At 42.7% G+C, this 21,513-nt stretch overlaps 1 protein-coding gene across 1 annotated transcript in view; it reads left to right on the forward strand.

Annotated features, from left to right (window-relative positions):
* The window catches only part of REEP5 (receptor accessory protein 5), a 49,342-nt gene extending 31,191 nt beyond the window's left edge, over positions 1–18,151 (forward strand). The window contains exons 4-5 of the mRNA XM_069595257.1: positions 13,133–13,301; positions 15,685–18,151. Coding sequence (XP_069451358.1) covers positions 13,133–13,301; positions 15,685–15,734 — 219 coding nt within the window. The 3' untranslated portion in view covers positions 15,735–18,151. The remainder of the gene's footprint in view (positions 1–13,132; positions 13,302–15,684) is intronic.
* The last annotated feature ends 3,362 nt before the right edge of the window (positions 18,152–21,513 follow it).

Consider the following 21,513-nt stretch of genomic DNA (forward strand, 5'->3'; position numbering starts at 1 on the left):
CCATTTTGCTTTTTTGCATTTCTTTTACTTGGGGATGGTCTTGCTGTCTGTCTCCTGTACAGTGTCACAAACCTCCATCCATAGTTCATCAAGCACTCTATCAGATCTAGTCCCTTAAATGTATTTCTCACTTCCACTGTATAATCATAAGGGATTTGATTTAGGTCATACAAAGCCTTTGACTGTGTGGATCACAATAAACTGTGGAAAATTCTGAAAGAGATGGGAATACCAGACCACCTGACCTGCTTCTTGAGAAACCTATATGCAGGTCAGGAAGCAACAGTTAGAACTCAACGTGGAACAACAGACTGGTTCCAAATAGGAAAAGGAGTATGTCAAGGCTGTATATTGTCACTCTGCTTATTTAACTTATATGCAGAGTACATCATGAGAAACACTGGACTGGAAGAAGCACAAGCTGGAATCAAGATTGCCGGGAGAAATATCAATAACCTCAGATATGCAGATGACACCACCCTCATGGCAGAAAGTGAAGAGGAATTAAAAAGCCTCTTGATGAAAGTGAAAGAGGAGAGTGAAAAAGTTGGCTTAAAGCTCAACATTCAGAAAGCTAAGATCATGGCATCCAGTCCCATCACTTCATTGCAAATAGATGGGGAAACAGTGGACACTTTTATTTTCAGGGGCTCCAAAATCACTGCAGATGGTGATTGCAGCCATGAAATTAAAAGACACTTACTCCTTGGAAGGAAAGTTTTGAGCAACCTAGATAGCATATTCAAAAGTGGAGACATTACTTTGCCAACAAAGGTCCGTCTAGTCAAGGCTATGGTTTTTCCAGTGGTCATGTATGGATGTTAGAGTTGGACTGTGAAGAAAGCTGAGTGCCAAAAAATTGATGCTTTTGAACTGTGGTGTTGGAGAAGACTCTTGAGAGTCCCTTGGACTGCAAGGAGATCCAACCGGTCCATCCTAAAGGAGCTCAGTCCTGGGTGTTCATTGGAAGGACTGATGCTGAAGCTGAAACTCCAATAATTTGGCCATCTCATGAAAAGAGTTGACTCACTGGGAAATACTGTGATGCTGGGAGGGAATGGGGGCAGGAGGAGAAGGGGACAACAGAGGATGAGATGGCTGAATGGCATCACTGACTCGATGGACATGAGTCTGAATGAACTCTGGGAGTTTGTGAGGGACGGGGAGGCCTGGCATGCTGCAATTCATGGGGTCACAAAGAGATGGTCATAACTGAGCAACTGAACTGAACTGAATGGTCTAGTGGTTTTCCCCACTTTCTTCAATTTAAGTCTGAGTTTGGCAATAAGGAGTTCATGATCTAAGCCACAGTCAGCTCCCAATCTTGTTTTTGCTGACTGTATAGAGCTGCTCCATCTTTGGATGCAAAGAATATAATCAGCCTAATTTTGGTGTTGGCCATCTGGTAATGTCCATGATAGAGTCTTCTCTTGTGGTTTTGGGAGAGAGTGTTTGCTATGACTAGTGTGTTCTCTTGGCAAAACTTAATTAGCCTTTGCCCTGCTTCATTCTGTACTCCAAGGCCAAATTTACCTGTTACTCCAGGTGTTTCTTGACCTCCTACTTTTGCATTCCGGTCCCCTATAATGAAAAGGACATCTTTTTTGGGGTGTTAGTTCTAAAAGGTGTTGTAGGTCTTCATAGACCCTTTCAACTTCAGCTTCTTCAGTGTTACTGGTTGGGACATAGACTTGGATTACCATGATATTGAATGATTTGCCTTGGAAACGAACAGAGATCATTTTGTCATTTTTGAGATTGCATCCAAGTACTGCATTTTGGACTCTTTTGTTGACTGTGATGGCTATTCCCATTTCTTCTAAGGGATTCTTGCCCACACTAGTAGATATAATGGTCATCTGAGTTAAATTCACCCATTCCAGTCCATTTTAGATTGCTGATTCCTAGAATGTTGATGTTCACTCTTGCCATCTCCTGTTTGACTGCTTCCAATTTGCCTTGATTCATGGACCTGACATTCCAGGTTCCCATGCAATATATGTGTTAGAATATGGTATTTATATTTCTCATTCTGACTTACTTCACTATGTATAATATGTTCTAGGTTCATCCACCTCATTAGGACTGACTCCAACGCATTCCTTTGTACGGCTGAGTAATATTCCATTGTGTTTATATACCACATCTTCTTCACCCATTCATCTGTCGAATGACATCTAGGCTGCTTCCATGTCCTACCTTTTGTAGACAGTGCTGCAGTGAACAATGGGACACATGTGTCTGTTTCAGCTTTGGTTTTCTCAGGGTATATGCCTAGGAGTGGGATTGCTGGGTCATAAGGAATCTGCATACCGTCTTCCATAGTGGCTGTATCAGTTTACATTCCCACCAACTGTGCAAGAGCATTCCCTTTTCTCCACACCCTCTCCAGCATTTATTTTTTGTAGACTTTTTGACGAGGGCCATTCTTACTGGTGTGAGGTGATATCTCGTAGTTTTGATTTACATTTCTCTAATAATGAATGATGTTGAGCATCTTTTCATGTGTTTGGTAGCCATCTGTATGTCTTCTGTGGAGAAATGTCTCTTTAGGTCTTTTTCCCACTTTTTATTGGGCTGTTTGTTTTTCTGGTATTGAGCTGTATGAGTTGCTTGTATATCCTGGAAATTAATCCTTTGTCAGTTGTTTCAGTTGCTATTATTTTCTCCCATTCTGAGGGTTGTCTTTTCACCGTGCTGATAGTTTCCTTTGCTGTGCAAAAGCTTTAAAGTTTAATCAGGTTCCACTTGTTTACTTTTGCTTTTATTTACATTACTCTATGTGGTGGGTCATCCAATTGGGGAATAAAGCAATGAAAATAAAACTAACAAATATTTTGAGAGGAAAGGAGATTAAGAAAAGAAAGAAAGAATAGATATGCCAAGTTAAATAGAAGTAGATGAAGAAGATTTATATATGTGAAAGATTAACTGCAAAGGGGAAAGAACAGTAGGAAAAGGAAACGAAGGAATAAATGTAGAAAAAATAATAATAGGTTTAAAAAATTAAAATTAAAAATAAAGGAAATAAAAGAGGAAAACTCCACAGAACTGCAAAAGGCCAAATAGAGGCAGAAGTTTATGACAACAATAAAAAATGTGACTGAGGAAATAAGAAAAGGCTCAAAAGCCTTCAGGCTTTGGATTTCTCAGTGTCAGTAAAATTGAGAACTACAACAGAGGGGGGAAAACAGGAAAAAAGAAAAAAAATCCAAGAGAATATACAGAACAAGTCAAAAACTGAAAATAATAAAGGTTTATCTTGAGTCACTGCTGTCAGAGTCCTTTCCTGCACTGGGAATCCCAGTCCACCTTACCTGCCTAGGATGCCCTCCAGCACTGTGCTGATCACTGGACCTGCTGTGGGGGCAGCTCAGATTCTCATCTGGTCCTACTCCTGTGTGTTCTTGCCTCCAATGTCCACAGCTATCAGAGTGCATTTTCTTTTGTGGGAGCTCTCAGTGGCCTTTTACATATTCCATAGACACAGAGTCTGCCTAGTTGATTGTGTGGATGTAATCTGCAGCTTGTATAGCTGGTGGGAAGGTTTTGGGTCTTCTTCCTTAGCCACACTGCCCCTGGGTTTCAATTGTGGTTTTATTTCCACCTCTGCATGTGGATCATCCACTGGGGTTTAGGTCCTGAGGCTGCCCTGGAGGACTTGGGTTTGCCCCTGTGAGGGCCAGGTATGGAGGTGGTGCAGCTGCTTGGGTTGCAGGGGTTCTGGCAGCACCAGGTACTCAGGGGGGTTGGCAGCTAGGGCATCAGGAAATACAGCGCTCTAGGAGGGTGTGGCACCCAGTATTGGCCAATACGCTCCAGTATCCCTGCCTGGAGAACCCCCTCTCTGACAGAGGAGCCTGGCAGGCCACAGTCTACAGAGTCGCAGAGTCGAACAGGACCAAAGAGACCTTGGGCGCATGAACACACACCTTCTTTTTGGCCTGTGGCAGCTCTGCCCCAGTGAGGGTTGTGTGTGAAGGTGGTGCAGCTGCTTGGCTTGGGGAACCGTGGCGGCGCCAAGTGTGCAGGGACACGGATTGCCTCCGCGGCAGGAGTTATGGCCTGATCAGAGGCTTTTCTCCAGCCTCTTGCAGCTGGTGCTCAGGGGGCCTCTTTGGCCAGAGTTTCTCTGTGGCTCCGCCCGTTCAGGCACGCACTTAGAGGGATCCCTCGCCTGGGGTCCTTTTCTGTTGTTCGGGCTCCAGGCACTCAGAGGGCTGCCCTGGGCAGAGGGTGGTCCTGCTCTGTGAAAGTGAAGTCGTTCAGTCCTGTCCGACTCTTTGCGACCCTGTGGGCTGTAGCCTACCAGGCTTCTCCATCCATGGGATTCTCCAGGCAAGAACACTGGAGTGGGTTACCATTTCCTTCTCCAGGGGATCTTCCTGACCCAGGGATCAAACCCAGGTCTCCCGCATTGGAGGCAGACGCTTTAACCTCTGAGCCACCAGGAAGCCCTGCTCTGTAGTTCGGTGCATCAGTCACTGAAAGGAGCACCCTGGGTGGGGTCCTGCTCTGTAGTTCAGTGCGTCAGGCATTGGATGGGCCAGTCTCTCGAGTACTTTCCTTGGGGGGAGAGAGGGGCTATGGTGATGGCTCCATCCTCTACGTGTGACTCAGCACTATGGCCTTGCTTCCGTGGCTGCCTGGCTTTCCTCCGCAGGCATTTCCCTCTGCAGCCTCCTCCCTCACATCCACTGGATCTGTCTCTCCACAGTCAACAGCAGCCCTCGCCCTGGGATTGCTCCACAATCCCTCAACTCCAGCTCCCAGCCGCTGTCCCTTCCAGTAGAGCTCCATTCCTCCCCGGCATATGTATGGTTGCGGCAAGGACTGTCTTGATTCTCATTCCGTTTAGGCTGCCACAGATCAGCTGTTTTGCTCTCAGCCTTAAATGTTTCTCCTCTGACTCAGACAGTTGCCTGGCTGTGGGGATTGGAGCCCTGCTTCAGTTCCCCCACCCGCTCAGGGCAGGTGCCATCCTACTAACACTCCTGTTTTCCCGCTGGTTCCTTCATCCTACTGACTTTTGCGTGGTTCTGTGGGTTCGTTTCCACTGGTCAGGCCCTCCTGTCTGCTCTCGGCTGGTGTTCTGCGTGCACTTCTGTGTCTGAAGGTGTATTTCTGATGTATCCGTGGAGAGCGAGGTACTCCACGTCCACCTACTCCTCTGCCATCTTATTCTCTCTCTCTTTTTAGATTTTTTATCTAAAAAACATAGATACAGGAAATTGGATACCAGAAACTCTCTCATTCTTTGATTTTCCTCCCTGCAACCACCACTACATTGATATTATCTTGATTTTTAATTCTGGGTAATTTGGATGTATTTTTTCTTTTCCTCTGACCTTACCTATTTTTCAAATATATTTATTTGTGTTTTCCTGCTTTCTGGGAGTTTTCTCAATCTGATCTTCCAGTTTCAATTTTGTTCCATTTGCTCTTTATGCTATACATTGTGTTTATTTCAACTATTTTATTTTTCATTCCTAGTAATTTTGCTTGGTTCTTTCCTATTTTTTTTTTTGTTCTTTCATGTCACTGTATTTCTTTTAATATAGTTAATTTAAAATTCTTAGTCAGTCACTTCTAAAATTTCTGCTGCTGATAGATCTGTAGTTGACTGTGCTTTGTTTGGAAATGGTTGTAGTTTTCAAATACCTTGTTATTTTGGCCTATAAGTTCATTTTTCTCCAGGCATATCAGCTATTCCATTGGGTGCTGGAATGGAGGTGGCCACACCCTGATTCATGCTAGTTCTGGTAAACTCAGGATGAGGGGCAGGTGGGGAGCCTGCCCACCCTAAACTAGGGTGGGGAGCCCCAGGCAGCAGAGGAGTCACAGTTAATCACCCTTCCCTCCCCAAAATAGCCCGTCAGGTGCAGGCATCACCCTTCGGCTCCCCCAGCAGCATTTGAAGCAGGTGCTCCTAGGTGGTCATTCACAGCTCTAGGGCTTGGAGCGGGGCATGAGGAGAAACTGCCCTGGCTGCTCAGTCCACAGCTGTTTTCCTCAGTCCCTCCCAAGGCAGTACTGCTAAGCCAAAACCTCTGCTTTAGAAGAAGTATAGGAGAATGTTTTCTAACTTGGAGGAATAGAAATTAGACGAAAATTTTACATAACAGTGGGCAGCATAAACAAGGGAAAAATAATGACAGACTAGGAGAAGGCAGTGGCACCCCCACTCCAGTCCTCTTGCCTGCAAAGTCCCATGGACGGAGGAGCCTGGTAGGAAGAGTCGGACATGACTGAGTGACTTCACTTTCACTTTTCACTTTCATGCATTGGAGAGGGCAATGGCACCCCACTCCAGTACTTTTGCCTGGAAAACCCCATGTACGGAGGAGCCTGGTGGGCTGCAGCCCCTGGGGTTGCTAAGAGTCAGACACGACTGAGCGACTTCACTTCAACTTTTCACTTTCATGCACTGGAGAGGGAAATGGCAACCCACTCGAGTGTTCTTGCCTGGAGAATCTCAGGGACGGGTAGCCTGGTGGGCTGCCGTCTGTGGTGTCGCACAGAGTCAGACACGACTGAAGTAACTTAGCAGCAGCAGCAGCAGCAGGAGGATGTGTTTACATTCTTACCAGATATGGAATTATATCCAGAATATATAGAAAAACTTACAGGGAAGAAAAAGAGGAAAATGAAAGAAGTCATATAGAGACATTTCACATAAGAGAAAAAAATACGTAGTCAGCAATCCGGGAAGTGTGAGTTAAAATACTCAAATAGTTTAGCTTCCTCATTAAATTGGCAGTTATTTAAAATGTCTACATTTCTGTTTACTTTCTTTTTAGACTTTTTATCTAAAGAAATGTAGATACAGGAAATTAGATACCAGAAGCTCTCTCATTCTGATAATTACAAAAAAATCCCTGAAGGGTCCATCAACAGGTAAATGGTTAAATGAATTAATAGTACATCCATACTGTTAAAAGAAATAATTCATTTATTGAGATACAGAAGTTTTGCATAATTCTTATTTATAAAACTTATAGATTATATACAGTATGAAACCATTTATGGTTTAAAAAAAGCTAGATAGTTAAAAATGTAAATGCAAATGTGAATATTCTTTTAAAAAGCAATTTTTTGTTTATTTGGCTGCAGTGGGTCTTAGGTGCAACATGTGTGATATAGTACCCTAACCAGGGATTGAACCCAGGCTCCCTGCATTGGGAGCATGGAGTCTTAGCCACTAGACCACCAAGGAAGTCCCTGCATATTCTTTTAAGTTTGAATGATGTTACCACTGAATGCCTTGTAACACAGCTGAAAAATTTTCCTTTCAAAAGAAATGGGAAAGAAATTGGTCTATCGGAAGATTTAGATTTCATAGGCTGCTGGATTTTTCATGGTTTTGTTATCCAAAGATATTTAGCATTTATAAAAATAGCTTTATAGTCTTTGATGTAGATGTCCATACTTTAAACTTCAAATACTTTTGAATCCTTTAAGACCTGTCTAACGGCAGTGATGTCACACTGCAGTCTCTAACAGCAAGAAGCCGGGTTTTTGCCTTGGGCCCCACTGCTTGCCACCAGCCGTCTGCTGTCAGTAGAACCACTACAGCAGCACCTGACCTCAGACTTCTGAAATGTGAGCAATCTGACAGCGACCTGCTCATGATCACCTCTGCTAGTGGAGGCCCCTTGAGACAGAAAGGCTCCAGAATAAAAGATAATCAGCAAGGCATTTATATTTGAAGTACATTACAGAAATTGCTGTGCAGCAAGTTTTCCTCCCTAACAGTGAAATGAATGTGCATCCATTAGTAGTGAGTGCCCAGCTGTATGATGGCATGGCATCCAGAAAGAGTGAATCCATCCCGTATGTTCCAAATAGGTGATATACTTGAGATGATTAAAAATTGATCATGCTGTCAGTAGAATGCTTTCTTTCTGTATTAGTGGTGTATTCTGAGTGGCTTCCGTGAACTGACTGAGAAAAGGTCCCTGAACTGCAGAGAAGTGTATGTGAGAGTATTCCATTTTAAGGACTCGTTGGGTCCTACCTGTGCTATTGCTACAGTCACAAGGTAATTGTTTGGGAGGATGAAGAAAAGACCTGCAGCTAAGGCCGGGTGTACTATTTTATCTTTTGCAGGGTTAATATTGTTGACCTGTTCCCCCCATTTTTCTAAAGTAGCCTGTTAGCTTGAAGGAATGTAAGAGGAACCAATGATTAGGCATCGAAGGTTGGTTGAGAAGATACTGTTCCATGTATTGAGCTAGTAAAAGTGGATCCTGCCTGTTTAGAGCTTTGATCTGAGCTCTGCCTTGGAACAGGAAGGTTTAAAAATAAATGTATTTATTTAAAAATAATTTCTCTGTTTGTGAGAGTAGTATATCTTCTTTGTTTAGCAGATATTTATTTAGAAACTCTGTGTGCCAGAATGTGTTTTAGGTCAGGAGGATTTTGGTGAATTAATCCTTGCTGTTATACTGTTTGCATCTGTGGTTGTGTGTATGTGTGCCTGTGTGTTGGGGCGTGTTTTATGTAGAAAATAAAATAGTATTTTAAGACTCCCACTGTTATCATCTTAGGGTAGTCTTCCTATTTTTTAATGTGTAAATAAATTTCTTGATACAGTGTATACACACAGAATTGTGTATGTTATTGCTTTACTCAACTATGTATGGTTGAGACCATATATATCATATATGATTCTATATCTCACTTTTTTTGATTAATACAATACTATGAGTATTTTCTCATGTTATTCAATATTCTTTGACCTAGATGTCTAATCCATTATAGATAAGAATTCATTCATTCGTCAGTTAATAGACATTGAGGACAGTTATCTTGCTATTATAACTAATGCTGCAACGAATACCTTTGCATCTCATCTTTATTCTCATTTAAATAAGTTTCTAGATTTTTCAAACAAGGTTGAATAAACTTTGGCAAGTTTAAGTCCTGATCCAGACTGTTACCTGTACTGTTTGACCCACTGACAGAGAGCATAACATTTTTCTTCTTAACTTTGTAGGAGGCAAAGAAGATAGAAAAGTCTTCCCCTTCACATGTTTGCTTTTAGCTTTTCTTTGTGCATGCTGAGCATTGCTGTTGTTGTGGCTGTGTCGCAAAGGCTTCCCAAGACTGGTTTCTGATCAAGTGATTGCAGCACACCAGAAGCCAGTGTTGAAATACATTTTTTCCAGACATTAACTCTCAGGTCTCACCAGGCTAGTGCCAAACTGTGCATGTTAAATATATCCCTACCTTGGAAGCATTTCTACAGGGAAATTGAATAGTGGCAGCATTAGAATCACAGACACAGCTCTCTGGCCTGTTGTAATTTAAGGATTTAGTATGTCAGTGCTGCTAGCACTGAGAGTTAAATTGAAAGAGCGTGGACTCTTTATCTGCACTGCGGGTAAGAGTGGGCTTGTGTTTGCTCTTGGGAACCCCATGAGCTGGCCCGATTAAAAGGATGGTCAGATATGTGTATTTCTGGGCTCTTGAGTAGGTACATAGGTTAAGAAAAGGGAGTTGTAAAAGCTGGCAGCTGAACACCACCCTTGAGAGTTGAACTGTAATTAACTTTATTTTTAATACAAGAAAGTTATTTCATTTGAGAACTGGAAAATGCTCAGGATGTAGGTAAAGAGCAGTAATGACTTTACAGTCTCATGACAATAGCTAGAGGGAACTGGGAAGAAGTAAATGAACAGTCTTGGAGTTTAGCATATAAACTGAATCACATTGGAGAGGCACAAAAATGCAGACTCTTGGCTCTGGTCCTGTCTGGTAGCCATGCTTAAATTCATCCAGAAAAGGTGAACAAGTCAGCTTTTCTGGGTTGCTTAGGGTTGTTACCTGTATAGGCAGATAACATTTCAGAGATTTTCAACAACAGTAAGAACTGTAGGACTTGGTAATATTAGCTGTATCTTGTGTACTTTCTTCAAGTATATTTTTTAATTTCTTGAGTTTCCTAAAAAATCCTGAAGAGAAAATTGACTCTTTGAGAGGTTGTTTGATTTACTTACAGTCATGAAATAGATACCAACTCTCCTCTGATTCTTTTTTTTTTTAAATATTTTGAATAGCTCTTTTACATGCCTTAGGGGTGGTGGTTTAGTTGCTAATTCATGTCCGACTCTCACGACCCTATGGGCTGTAGCCAGCCAGGCTCCTCTGTCCAGTCGATTCTCTAGGCAAGAATACTGGAGTGGGCTGCCATTTCCTTCTCCCCAACTCTCCTGATTCTTAACCTGTGAGTCCTTTCCACTTCACTTTGAGGCTATGCAGACATATGTCTACATCAATAATATATTCCTGACAATCAGATATTCTACATAGGAATACCAGCCAGGAGACTATTTTCTACAATTTTAAATAGTAAAAATTAAAATGTATCTCATGCCAATTTAAAACTTTATGCCAGTTTCCTAAATATTAATTGTTCAGTTGCACAATTGTGTCTGACTCTTTGTAACCCCATGGACTGCAGCACACCAGGCTTCCTTGTCCTTCACTATTTCCTGGAGCTTGCTCAAACTCATGTCCATTGAGTCAATGATGCCAACCAACAGTCTCATCCTCTGTCGCCCCTTCTCCTCCTAAATAATAAATACAGCAAAATGCCTGGATATAAACAACAAGTATATTGGATGTTAGATGCTAAAAGCTAATCCAAATAGTTCTTCTCTTCGAATAGTTAATCTAATTGGTAGGAAACTTGCTTTGTATGAGGTAGTACAGGGCACATCCCCTTGGCCCCACACTGTGTTCTCTTCAAAATGTTCACATAGAATTCTGATGTTCTGTCAAGAATGTAACTTTCCTGCACATCACTTTGACTAGATTGCTGTATTGACTTTTAGGTGTATGTGTGGATATACTAGCATTATCTTTATAGGCAACTGATGGAAAATATGAATGTTTGGGTATAAAAAAAGCATAGGCTCTAGGCAGCGGGCTTCCGTAGCTGCAGCCTGTGGGCCCTAGCACGTGGGCTCGGTAGTTGTGGTGCACGGGCTTAGCTACTCCGTGGCAGGTGGAATTTTCCCAGACCAGGGATCGAACCAGTGGCCCCTGCAATGGCAGGAAGATTCTTATTCTCTGCACCACCAGGGAAGTCCAAAATACATTTCTTAAATAAAACACTTTTACTTTCTTCTTTCTTTATATTCCAGTTAGAAACCGTTTGTTGTTTTTTTTTCCCATAATTGTATGTGTAAGCATCTCATGACTTTGAATTTCATTTCAGGCAGTGAAAGGAGAGTTAAGAACAAAATGATCGTTTAAAAAGGGTGCATGTTGGTCCTGAGATCTGGTTTTACCTGACTTAACACTCTAATAGGCAGCCTGCTTCTGTCTCATGGATGTTGGTAGGAGACACAGCATTCCTGGGACAGGGACAAAGCCCCTGCTAGGCTGGATGCTCCAGAGGTTTCTTATTTCCTTAAAAAACCTGCATGAAATAGATTTAAAACTTCTTTCTATTTATACTTTTTTAATAGTCAGAACAGACTTAAGCAAGTAAGTAACTTGCACAAGTTTTACCCAGCTGGTAAGTGGCAGAGCCGAGACTAGAACCAATGTCTCTGAGCTCCATTTTTTTACTTCTATGTTTTGTAGTATACAGTTCTCTTAGGTCTCAGGTTGTTGGGTGGAGAGATCTGTATATATCTTTAGATTAAGATTTTAAATTTTGTGTATTTTCCTATGTATTCTTACTGATTTCTGGTTTTTTAATATATCAGTTTCCGATAGAAATATTAAAAAGCAATTGATTGTGGATTTTGTCCATTGATCCGTTCTGACTTTCAAGTTTATACAGTTCAAAATTATTATGTATTTAGAAACTACATATATTATAAATTACATAATTATAAAAATTAAAATTATATAAGTATCAAGACAAAAAGAAAGTGAAGTCGCTCATTCATGTCCTCTTTGCAACCCCATGGACTGTAGCCTGTCAGACTCCTCCGTCCATGGCAAGAATACTGGAGTGGGTTGCCATTTCTTCCTCTGGGGGTCTTCCTGACCCAGGGATCGAACCTGGGTCTCCTGTACTGCAGTTAGACTCTATTGTTTGAGCCACCAGGGAAGCCAAAAACAAAAGTATATATAATTTACATAGCTCAAAGATACATAGGTTCAGGCCGGTTATTCTTCCTAACAAGTTGTTTTCCTTCCTTATCATTTTGTTCACTTATTTTTCCTTGTGTTGATGTACTATTGTTATATGAGCTATTTTGAAAGTTGGTATTTGTCAGATACATCTTTTTTTTTTTCATCTTATTTTCAGTGTTCTGATTAGTTTTGCCTTAGGTGTGTTTCTTGCAAGAACTATATAGCCATAGTTTGGGGTTTTCTTTTTTTTTTTTTAAATCCAGCCTGGTAACTGCTGTCTTTTCAAAACTCGCCCCCTATAATCTGTTTCTTTTGTATTTTGAATGTCACGGAAGGGCGCTCAGTATCGGTGCTCTGTGTGCGTTTTAACTCCGCTCTGTCATTAGTAGTAGCCCCTTCCCAGGTTTGCATTTCTAGAGCTCTCGTGACTCACAACTAAAAAGTGGTCCAAGTTAGCCAGGAAGTTAAGCTGCTGGACTTGGTGCGCTTTGCCTTTGTCAGTCTCAGTTTTTCCTTCTGTGCTTAGTTGTTCAGTCGTGTCCGACTCTTTGTGACCCCATGGACCATAGCCCACCAGGCTCCTCTGTCCATGGGGATTCTCCAGGCAAGAACACTGGAGTGGGCTGCCATGCTCTCCTCCAGGGCATCTTTGCAACTCAGGGATTGAACCCAAGTCTCCCCCATTGCAGGTGGATTCTTTACCAGCTGAGCCACCAGGGAAGCCCAAGAATACTGGAGTGGGTAGCCTATCCCTTCTCCAGGGGATCTTCTCAACCCAGGAATTGAAGTGGGGTCTCCTGCCTTACAGGAGAGTCTTTGCCGGCTGAGCCAGCAGGGACGCCCTGGCAGCCTTTCCTTACTAGGTCATTATTTGTCATGTTTGCTCCACCAAGTGAAGTGTGCCCAACAGCCTGCAGAAACAGCGGCGGTGCCAGTGGAGCAGGCGGCAGAGGCGGCGCTGTCCTCGGTGGGGGCGGCAGTGCGTGCGGCCCGGGGTCACCGCCCTCTGTAACCGTGCTGCTTCTCCCCCGCGCAGTGTGGCTTCCTGCTGTGGTGCATGGCTCCCAGCCCTGCCAACGGAGCAGACCTGCTCTACAAGCGCATCATCCGGCCCTTCTTCCTGAAGCACGAGTCCCAAGTAGACGATGTGGTGAACGACCTGAAGGACAAAGCCAAAGAGACGGTAGATGCCTTCGCCAAGGAAGGTATGGCCTGGGGCAGCCTGGCCCAGGGTGCGAGAGGCCGTGCGTTCTACAGGCCCAGGTAGCGGGCTTCCTCACGTCCTGTCCCGTTGGCTCTCCTCAGCCACGTGCCAAGGCTGTCCTGCGATTTCTCCACCAAGGCTTTGCCTGTTGCCTTTACTGTTCCCAGCATTCTTCTGCCATGCCACGTATAACACATCATTCAGTCAGCACATTAGGAAAAGTGACTTTCCTGTGGTGGGTGGAGATTTTAGGGGTCATCTGTATTTATATACAAGTCCAGTCTCTCGCATTCATTTCAGGTTGAACTGCTTGTGATGCTGCTGTTCAAATGGCTTGTGTGAGAGGTACAAGAGAATGCCCTCTCTCTCAGCCTTTCTCATCCATTCATTCAACAAATACTTACTTATTGAGGTGACTTAATTATGTGCCAAGCATGTTCATAGCACTGGGCGTGAACCAGGGAACCAAACAGACCAGCAGACCATACTGCATGAACCCATGAAGCTTATAGACTTGTTGAGAGAGAGAGAGAGAGAATACAATGAAAAAGCAAGTTACGTGGTGTAGTTAGCACATGATACAGAGAAAAATAGAACAGATCGAAAGATAGTGAGTGCTCAGGGGCTGAAGGGAAGGTGACAGTTTTAAAGAGTAATTTAGGAAATCCTCACAAAGGAGGCAATACTGCATCACATTTGAAGGTGTTAAGGGAAGGAACCATGGGGAAGAAAGCCCCCGTGGCAGAACGAGCATGTGCAAAAGCTGAGAGCGGGGAACGTATGACTGGAAGGGAATGGCCCAGAGGGGGAGCTGAAGGAGACCAGGCTGCAGAGCAGCTAGAATGGAACATCCCGGTTACTGGAGCAGAGGACCCAAGCGGTCAGGATACTGGAAGAATACTGAAACCAGTGATAATTCAAGTGATAGCACTGCTCAAGTGATTGTAAGTCTGGAGCTAAAATCTTAAAGAAATGAGGCAGCACAGCCCAAGGGTCAGAGAGAATTGGAAAAAAGGTGGGTGGCTGGGAAAGGTCATCTGATGCCATGAGATTCTGAACACAGCCATGAAGATCAAAGACAATGCTTCCTGGACCTCCAGACCCAGAAGTACCAGGGTCATGGAAGGAAAACGCATAGGACAGTTGAGAAGGCAGTGTCCTGGGGGGCAGGCGGGTCTCTGTAAGAGCAACAGGAAGAAGGATCCATTCAGAGAAACGGGAGGATAGAGGTCTTCCTGATGATGGGTCGGAAGTTCCAGAGGGCACAGTAAGGGTTTTAGCCCATGGACAATGGCCACAGAACTAGGGAATTAAAAAAAAAAAAAAAAAAGGGTTCTACGCTCCTAAGGAAGTGGGAGACGAGAGGTGAGCTGGCCTCTGGGGGAGGAAGACCCCCAGATAGCCCCCTGCAGCCCTGATGCCCCAGCTGGTGTGTGTTCTCCTCCTCCTCACAGACCGTGTCTTCCCCAAGCCCTGCTCCCGGACACGGCTCCAGTCTCCTTCAGCGCGTTCCTACGTTTCCTTACATCCTCCCACTCTAGGATCGCCAGTTCCTTTTGAAGAGGTTTCTTAACTGTTCTCTCTGCTCTCAACCAAACCAGCAACCTCTGGTGATGTCACTTCTGTCTAGTTCACCCACATTTCTCGGCCTTTGATTCTCTTAGATCGCAGTCCTCTAAAATCCTGTTTTACTTTGCTATGACACATTCATAAACCGAGGTATGAGAATGAAAATAAGATGGATTTTGAGGCTGACACATTTTAGACTCTGAGTTTCTGGATTCTCCAGGAAGTACATTTTTGCAAAGAGCTAGTTGAGAGCCTGCAGTATCTTTGTAAACTTTAGTCCACAATTTTAAGTGAGTGAAGGGAGAGCCGCTGTCGGGCGGCTGGTGCATAAGGAGGGCAGCCTTGCCTGGCACCTGCTCAGGGCTCCACCGAGAACGCTGCGGTCTGGACTCTCAGGAGGCCTCAAGGCTCTCAGAACCCTCCCCGAGGCCCTCAGACACATCACACGAGTTCTTAGAGCACATTCCAACCCAAGTGGTAATTAGGAAGGCCAGGGAGGACCTGGAATTTCTTGACTGTACAGAGGACACTACACACTCAAGGAACCTCTACTTCTTATGATACTCGGAGGAGGACAGGTCACAGTGGCACAGGCGACATGATCACTCTAAGGGGCTAGGTCCTCAGTAACTTTGCTGCAGTGCTCAGGAGCTGCACTTGAAGAGTTCTCAGGCCCATTTCCTGGAAACTCTGCTAGCCCTGCCCACAGACCTCCGCGTGTCCTCATCTGAGTGTGAGTCACCCACAATAGGAGCCACATCGGCACACAGCTGGGTTACAAACAGCTCTAATACAGTTTTCTCTCCTTCTAACAGCCAAGAAAGCCACCGTGAGTTTACTGGGCGAGGAGAAGAAGAGCACCTAGACCACTGATGGCTGGAGCCTCTCTGGCCTCTCTGCACCTCCTATAGGAGCTTGACACCGTATTAGGGGCTGTGGTGTATGATCGTTTTAATAATGTTGCCTTGGAAACATTTTTGATATATTAAACAGAGGAATGTGTTGTAAGGTTTTTTGCTTACTTTTACTGTTTATATACTTAGGGAGCATTTACATTTAATGCAATGGGCAGTGTCCAAGTTTTCAGAAAATATATTATGCCTCTGGGTTGGAAAAGACCTATGTTACTATCCTGTAGGAAATATAAATTTAAAATTATATATCCCACAGGCTTTGTACTTCAGTGGGCTCTCTCTGCATGCGTTTTCTCTGTACTTACCCTGTACTTACTCTGTACTTACATTTTAGGATACTCTTTAAGAGTAAATGTTTAAATGTTTTTAATGTATCTGTGCATACACACACGTAGGGAAATGTTACTGTCTGTAGGCTGCATATTGCTTATGGGGAGCACCAGCCAAAGCCTGAAGGTTCCATTGTGTTGGTGTGATCTGCTGAATAGTACTTCAGAAAATTAATACAAATGGGCAGTGTTTCAAAGGAACAGTTAAGTGATAAATGAGGCAGAAGGGAGGTTGGCCTGGTGGTTTCCTAACATTGTAGCAGCTGAATACCAGAACAGCTTTGTGAGGCAGTCAGCTAAATGATAAATGGGGAAATGTACACACATCACAGTTCCCAATTCTGTAGAACGAGTAATATTGTCTTGTAGCTTTTTAAAAACTGGCTGATAAGCTTTGTTGTGGAAACCATCCCTGGTTTCACTTTCATAGCTGAGTAACATGTTGGTTTAGTCTTGTTTCTTTTCTAGTCTTTTAAAAAACCTCTACTTTAAGGAACCTCTAGAGACTCACCCACCTCTCATTACATGTACATTCTTGTTTCTGTCATTAGCAACTACATGCTCATGGTGACACCAGGCTCTAAGAGCAATTCTCAGAGAAGTACGATATGCTGCACAGTCTAGTTGGTAGTGGGTAAGACAAACACCTTTACCTTCTTTCCCTGGACTTTAAGGTCAATCAACAGAGGCTTCCCTAGTTTACAAGTCAGAATCATTTGTAGTCCATCTACATGCTTTCATCTATATGCTTTGCTTTGATGATAAACTATGAGGTAATATGCAGTTTAAGTACACAATAAAAAGTTAAAATTAATATTACTAGCTTGATTAGCCCAATGGCTTATAGGGACCTTGACAGTTTGTCCGTACTAGAGAATCTAAGCTTTGCACTGACCGTACTGCTAGAGTCCTTCTTAGACTACACTGACTAAAGCAAAAGCATTACAAAACTAAAAACCAGGCCTGTAAAGTATTTTAAGGCAAATAAAGATGATAGTTCCCTTTTAGATAACAGTTAGGTAAAGTCATAATGATGTGTCACAATGTAAAACGAAAATATGTCAAAGGTATCAAAAATAAGGAACACGATCACCCCAATATAACAATATGGATCAGGGCCTTTTTTGCGGAGAGAGGAATGTGATGATAATAAAGCACCTTATTAAGCTTATGATAAAACATAAAATCTTTTGGAAAGCAAACAGCTACTTGTTATTGGAAGAAAGTTAAGCCTTAGGTTGAAAAGTTTCAGAAGTACCTCTGCTGCTGCTGCTGCTGCTGCTGCTGCTGCGCCGCTTCAGTCGTGTCCGACCCTGCGCGACCCCACAGACGGCAGCCCACCAGGCTCCTCCGTCCATGGGATTTTCCAGGCAAGAGTACTGGAGTGGAGTGCCATTGCCTCTGGGAGTATTTAAATCCCTTTCCCTATAAGTCAAGTATGCTTTCTTGGTGGTAAAAGAATGAAAATTAGCAACTTCTAGCATTCAGACTGTATAATCAGACTGTTAGTATACAGAATATGTAACTTTTAGTGTACAAAATATCAAGCAAGATGGTGAAGCATGAAAGTTACTATTGCTTATAACTACTCACAGGCTAATATCAATTTAGACAAAAATTTCTGAATGCAATTTTTTTTTTTTTTACTATAGGTTTCTCTTGCAGTACAGTCTGTAAGAAATTTTAGTTACTCTTTTTGGCAGTCAGCATGTACATATTAATGACAGGAGAAGCTATGAGTTGAGCAATTCTTGTCTCAGTTTAGATTTCCAAAAAACCATACTGCTGTGGCTAGAGTATTTGAAAAACTAATTGAGCCTGTATTCAGCTATAAGACAAGTATTTATTTGTACATGAATGGTATTTTGGGGATATGTGAAGGCAAAGAATTCCTACAAGACAGTTACTGCTACCCTGGGGAATCTTCTACCCACAGCCTGAAGAATATGAGCATAACCTTTAAGTAAGTTACCACCTATCCTGAAGATGTGCTATATTAAATGGAAACAGATGTAAATAAAATTTTGTTATCTCATTGAGCTTTTATAGTCCATTTTCTTTTATGGGGCTTAAAAGAAAATGTAAGAAGAATCTTAACACAGATAAATAACCCTTCAACACTGGTGTTTACTGACCATGTTTCTCACCTGGCCTGTAATTTTCCCCGTGGTGATAACTACCTGTCAGAGCAAAGACTTTCCCTAAAAACAAGCGAGGGGATATATAGCTGGTTTTTTACATATAGCTTTATAGTTTACATATAGCTGATTCATGTTGTTGTACAGCAGAAACTAACACAACATTGCAAAGCAATTATACTTCAATTAAAAAAATAAAAAATATTTAAAAGCCAGAAAAAAAAAAAACAAAAAGAGTTTCTACTAATTATTAGCAATAAATGGAGAGGAAACCTAAACTCTTCTTGACCTTTGAATAACACAGGTTTAAACTGCATGGGCTCACTTACAGATTTTTTTCAATAAATGCACACTGCAGTACTACACAATCTGCGGCTGATTGAATACCCGGATGCTACAAAGTTATCACCAAGTAGTTGCCTGAGAGGAGTCAGCTCTAATGCTGGCATAATGCATTACACACAGTCTCACAAAGCTTCTTGTTGGTGCTATTATTTCATATAAGTATATTTTTAATATAGTAAACACATATATGCCTCCAAATCACTCTATATTTTTAGACTAAGACAAGAAGAACTGGGGATTTTATTAAAAATACCTACCTTTGGAGAGTGTACTTCGGTCAGCATCCTCTCCTACATGTGCCTTTACATGTCTGTATGTCTAGAATCATGGTGTTTAATTATAGAGTAATAGATACAATTCACATCCTTAACCAAATATTAGTTCTGTATGATACAGCAGGAGAAAGTAAATATATCTGAGAATGAGTTTTTCAGGCTGCTTACTACAGTATTAGCTTATAAAATCTGTAACATATACACCTCAGAGAATTAAGAGCAATTAAGAGGTTCTTTGGTCAAATCAGAGGTTCTCAAGTGTTAATGTGCATCAGGATTTCTTTGGGGAGGGGAGGAATTGGTAAAAGATTGCTGGTTCCATTCCCGATTTAGAAGTCTGGGGTGGGGCTGAAACATTTCTATTTGGAACAAGACCCCAGGTGATGCTAGATACAGAAACCACACTTTGACAAGAAATCACTGAGTTAGGTTAATGGTGTCTTTATACTCAGTATAGAGGTGTTCAGGCCTGGCTGTACCTCACCATCATCTGAGCAGCTTTCAGAAAATACTAGTGTCTGCCTCCACTACCAGAAATTTTAAAAATCCACTATATACCCAGGTGCCAGTATTTTAAAACTCTTCCAATGTATAACCAGGATTAAGAAAGTGAAATGAAATTCATGTTTTGGCAAGAAAAATTTAAACATAAAACTTCTTTGACCTTTGGCCTCCCCTCTCCCTCTAATTTCAGCTTCCCTGATAGCTCAGCTGGTAAAGAATCCGCCTGCAATGTGGGAGACCTGGGTTTGATCCCTCGGTTGGGAAGATGCCCTGGAGAAGGGAAAGGCTACCCACTCCAGTATTCTAGCCTGGAGAATTCCATGGGCTGCATAGTCCATGGGGCTATGACTAAGCAACTTGCACTCCCCCAATTGTGCATTGTATATCTACATTACACATTGAGCAAACCTCCCCCGTCAGCAGGAATACCTGCCCACCATAACCAGCAACATTCTCTAAGCATGAAGACAACTCTTTAGAAGACAACATTCCTTTTTGAGCTGGTAAAAAGTCACATGACCCACCATGATGGTGCTCACATCTGGATTATGAAAACTCAAATACGAACATATCATTTAAAGTACTGCCCTCTGTCTCAAAAAACATATATATAAATTGTCTTGACTTTTAATGGGCAGAACAACTCTCTGAGCTTTCTGAGGTGCTCTTCCCAGGCTATAATCTTCGAATTTGGCTCAAACAAAGTCTTCCAATTTTTCTTAGGTTGACTAATTTTTTGACGACAGCTACTATTAGAGACTACTGCTAAGGTCAAGAATCCCAAGGTCTGGACAGTTTCTCTTAGCTAATTAGTTCAGCTTGTGTGTTAGTTTCCTGTTATTGCTGTAACATATTACCACACATTATTAGTGGTTTCAGTTCAGTTCAGTCGCTCAGTCATGTCTGACTCTTTGTGACCCCATGAATCGCAGCATGCCAGGCCTCCCTGTCCATCACCATCTCCTGGAGTTCACTCAGACTCACATCCATTGAGTCTGTGATGCCATCCAGCCATCTCTTCCTGGGTCGTCCCCTTCTCCTGCCCCCAATCCCTCCCAGCATCAGAGTCTTTTCCAATGAGTCAACTCTTCGCATGAGGTGTCCAAAGTACTGGAGCTTCAGCTTTAGCATCATTCCTTCCAAAGAAATCCCAGGGTTGATCTCCTTCAGAATGGACTGGTTGGATCTCCTTGCAGTCCAAGGGACCCTCAAGAGTCTTCTCCAACACCACAGTTCAAACGCATCAATTCTTCGGCGCTCAGCCTTCTTCACAGTCCAACTCTCACATCCATACATGACCACAGGAAAAACCATAGCCTTGACCAGCACAAATATATTAGCTTACAGTTCTGAAGGACAGACATCCAAAAGAGGTGGGCAAGGCTACGTTATTTCTGGAGGTACAGGAGAATCCATTTTCTTGCTGCTTTCAGCTTCCACAGTCTACCTGTATCCCCGTTTGTGGCCCCTTCTGTGGCCCCATTTGTGGCCCGTTAGTACACTGACCCCTGCTTCCCTTTTATAAGCTTGGGCCCACTTACATTGGGCCCACCTGGATAACCCAGGATACTCTCTCCAGCTCAAGATTCTTAATCTCACATGCAAAGCTTTTTGCCATGAAAGCAACATATTTACTGGGTTTTTTTTTTGCGAGGATGGATGATGGTCAGGAGAACAGCATATTCTGCCTACCCCACCTAGTCTCTCTCTTTGGGTATAGAAATTTTATTATCGTTACCCCCAATATCAAAATAACTGCAAAGAGTATCTTAATGTCGGGAGGGAACTAAAAAAAGAGGAGGATTTAATGAAGAACTACCTTATTCACAACCATGTAGACCGGAGGTTTATCCTCTGGAAAGAGTGGGGGATCCTTGGAGAGGGGGCACGGGCAGAGTTAAGGGAGGGAAGTTGCATTAAAAGCATGACTGAGTGACCAAATGCTGAGACCCATTAGCCCACCCTGCCTTCACCCACTAGGCACCCAGATCTTTATCATCCTGGGAGCTTGTAAGCCTTCTCTCTGGGGAAGCAGATCAACCTTAGAGAAAACATCTGATATGCACAAGCTTTTTGAAAGGACATTTTGACAACTGATAATTCATCAAATATTCATAAAACTAAGCAAATAAAAGAAAA

The sequence above is a fragment of the Ovis canadensis genome, chromosome 7 (genome assembly GCF_042477335.2).
Source record: "Ovis canadensis isolate MfBH-ARS-UI-01 breed Bighorn chromosome 7, ARS-UI_OviCan_v2, whole genome shotgun sequence".
In the NCBI taxonomy this organism is placed as follows: Eukaryota; Metazoa; Chordata; class Mammalia; order Artiodactyla; family Bovidae; genus Ovis; species Ovis canadensis.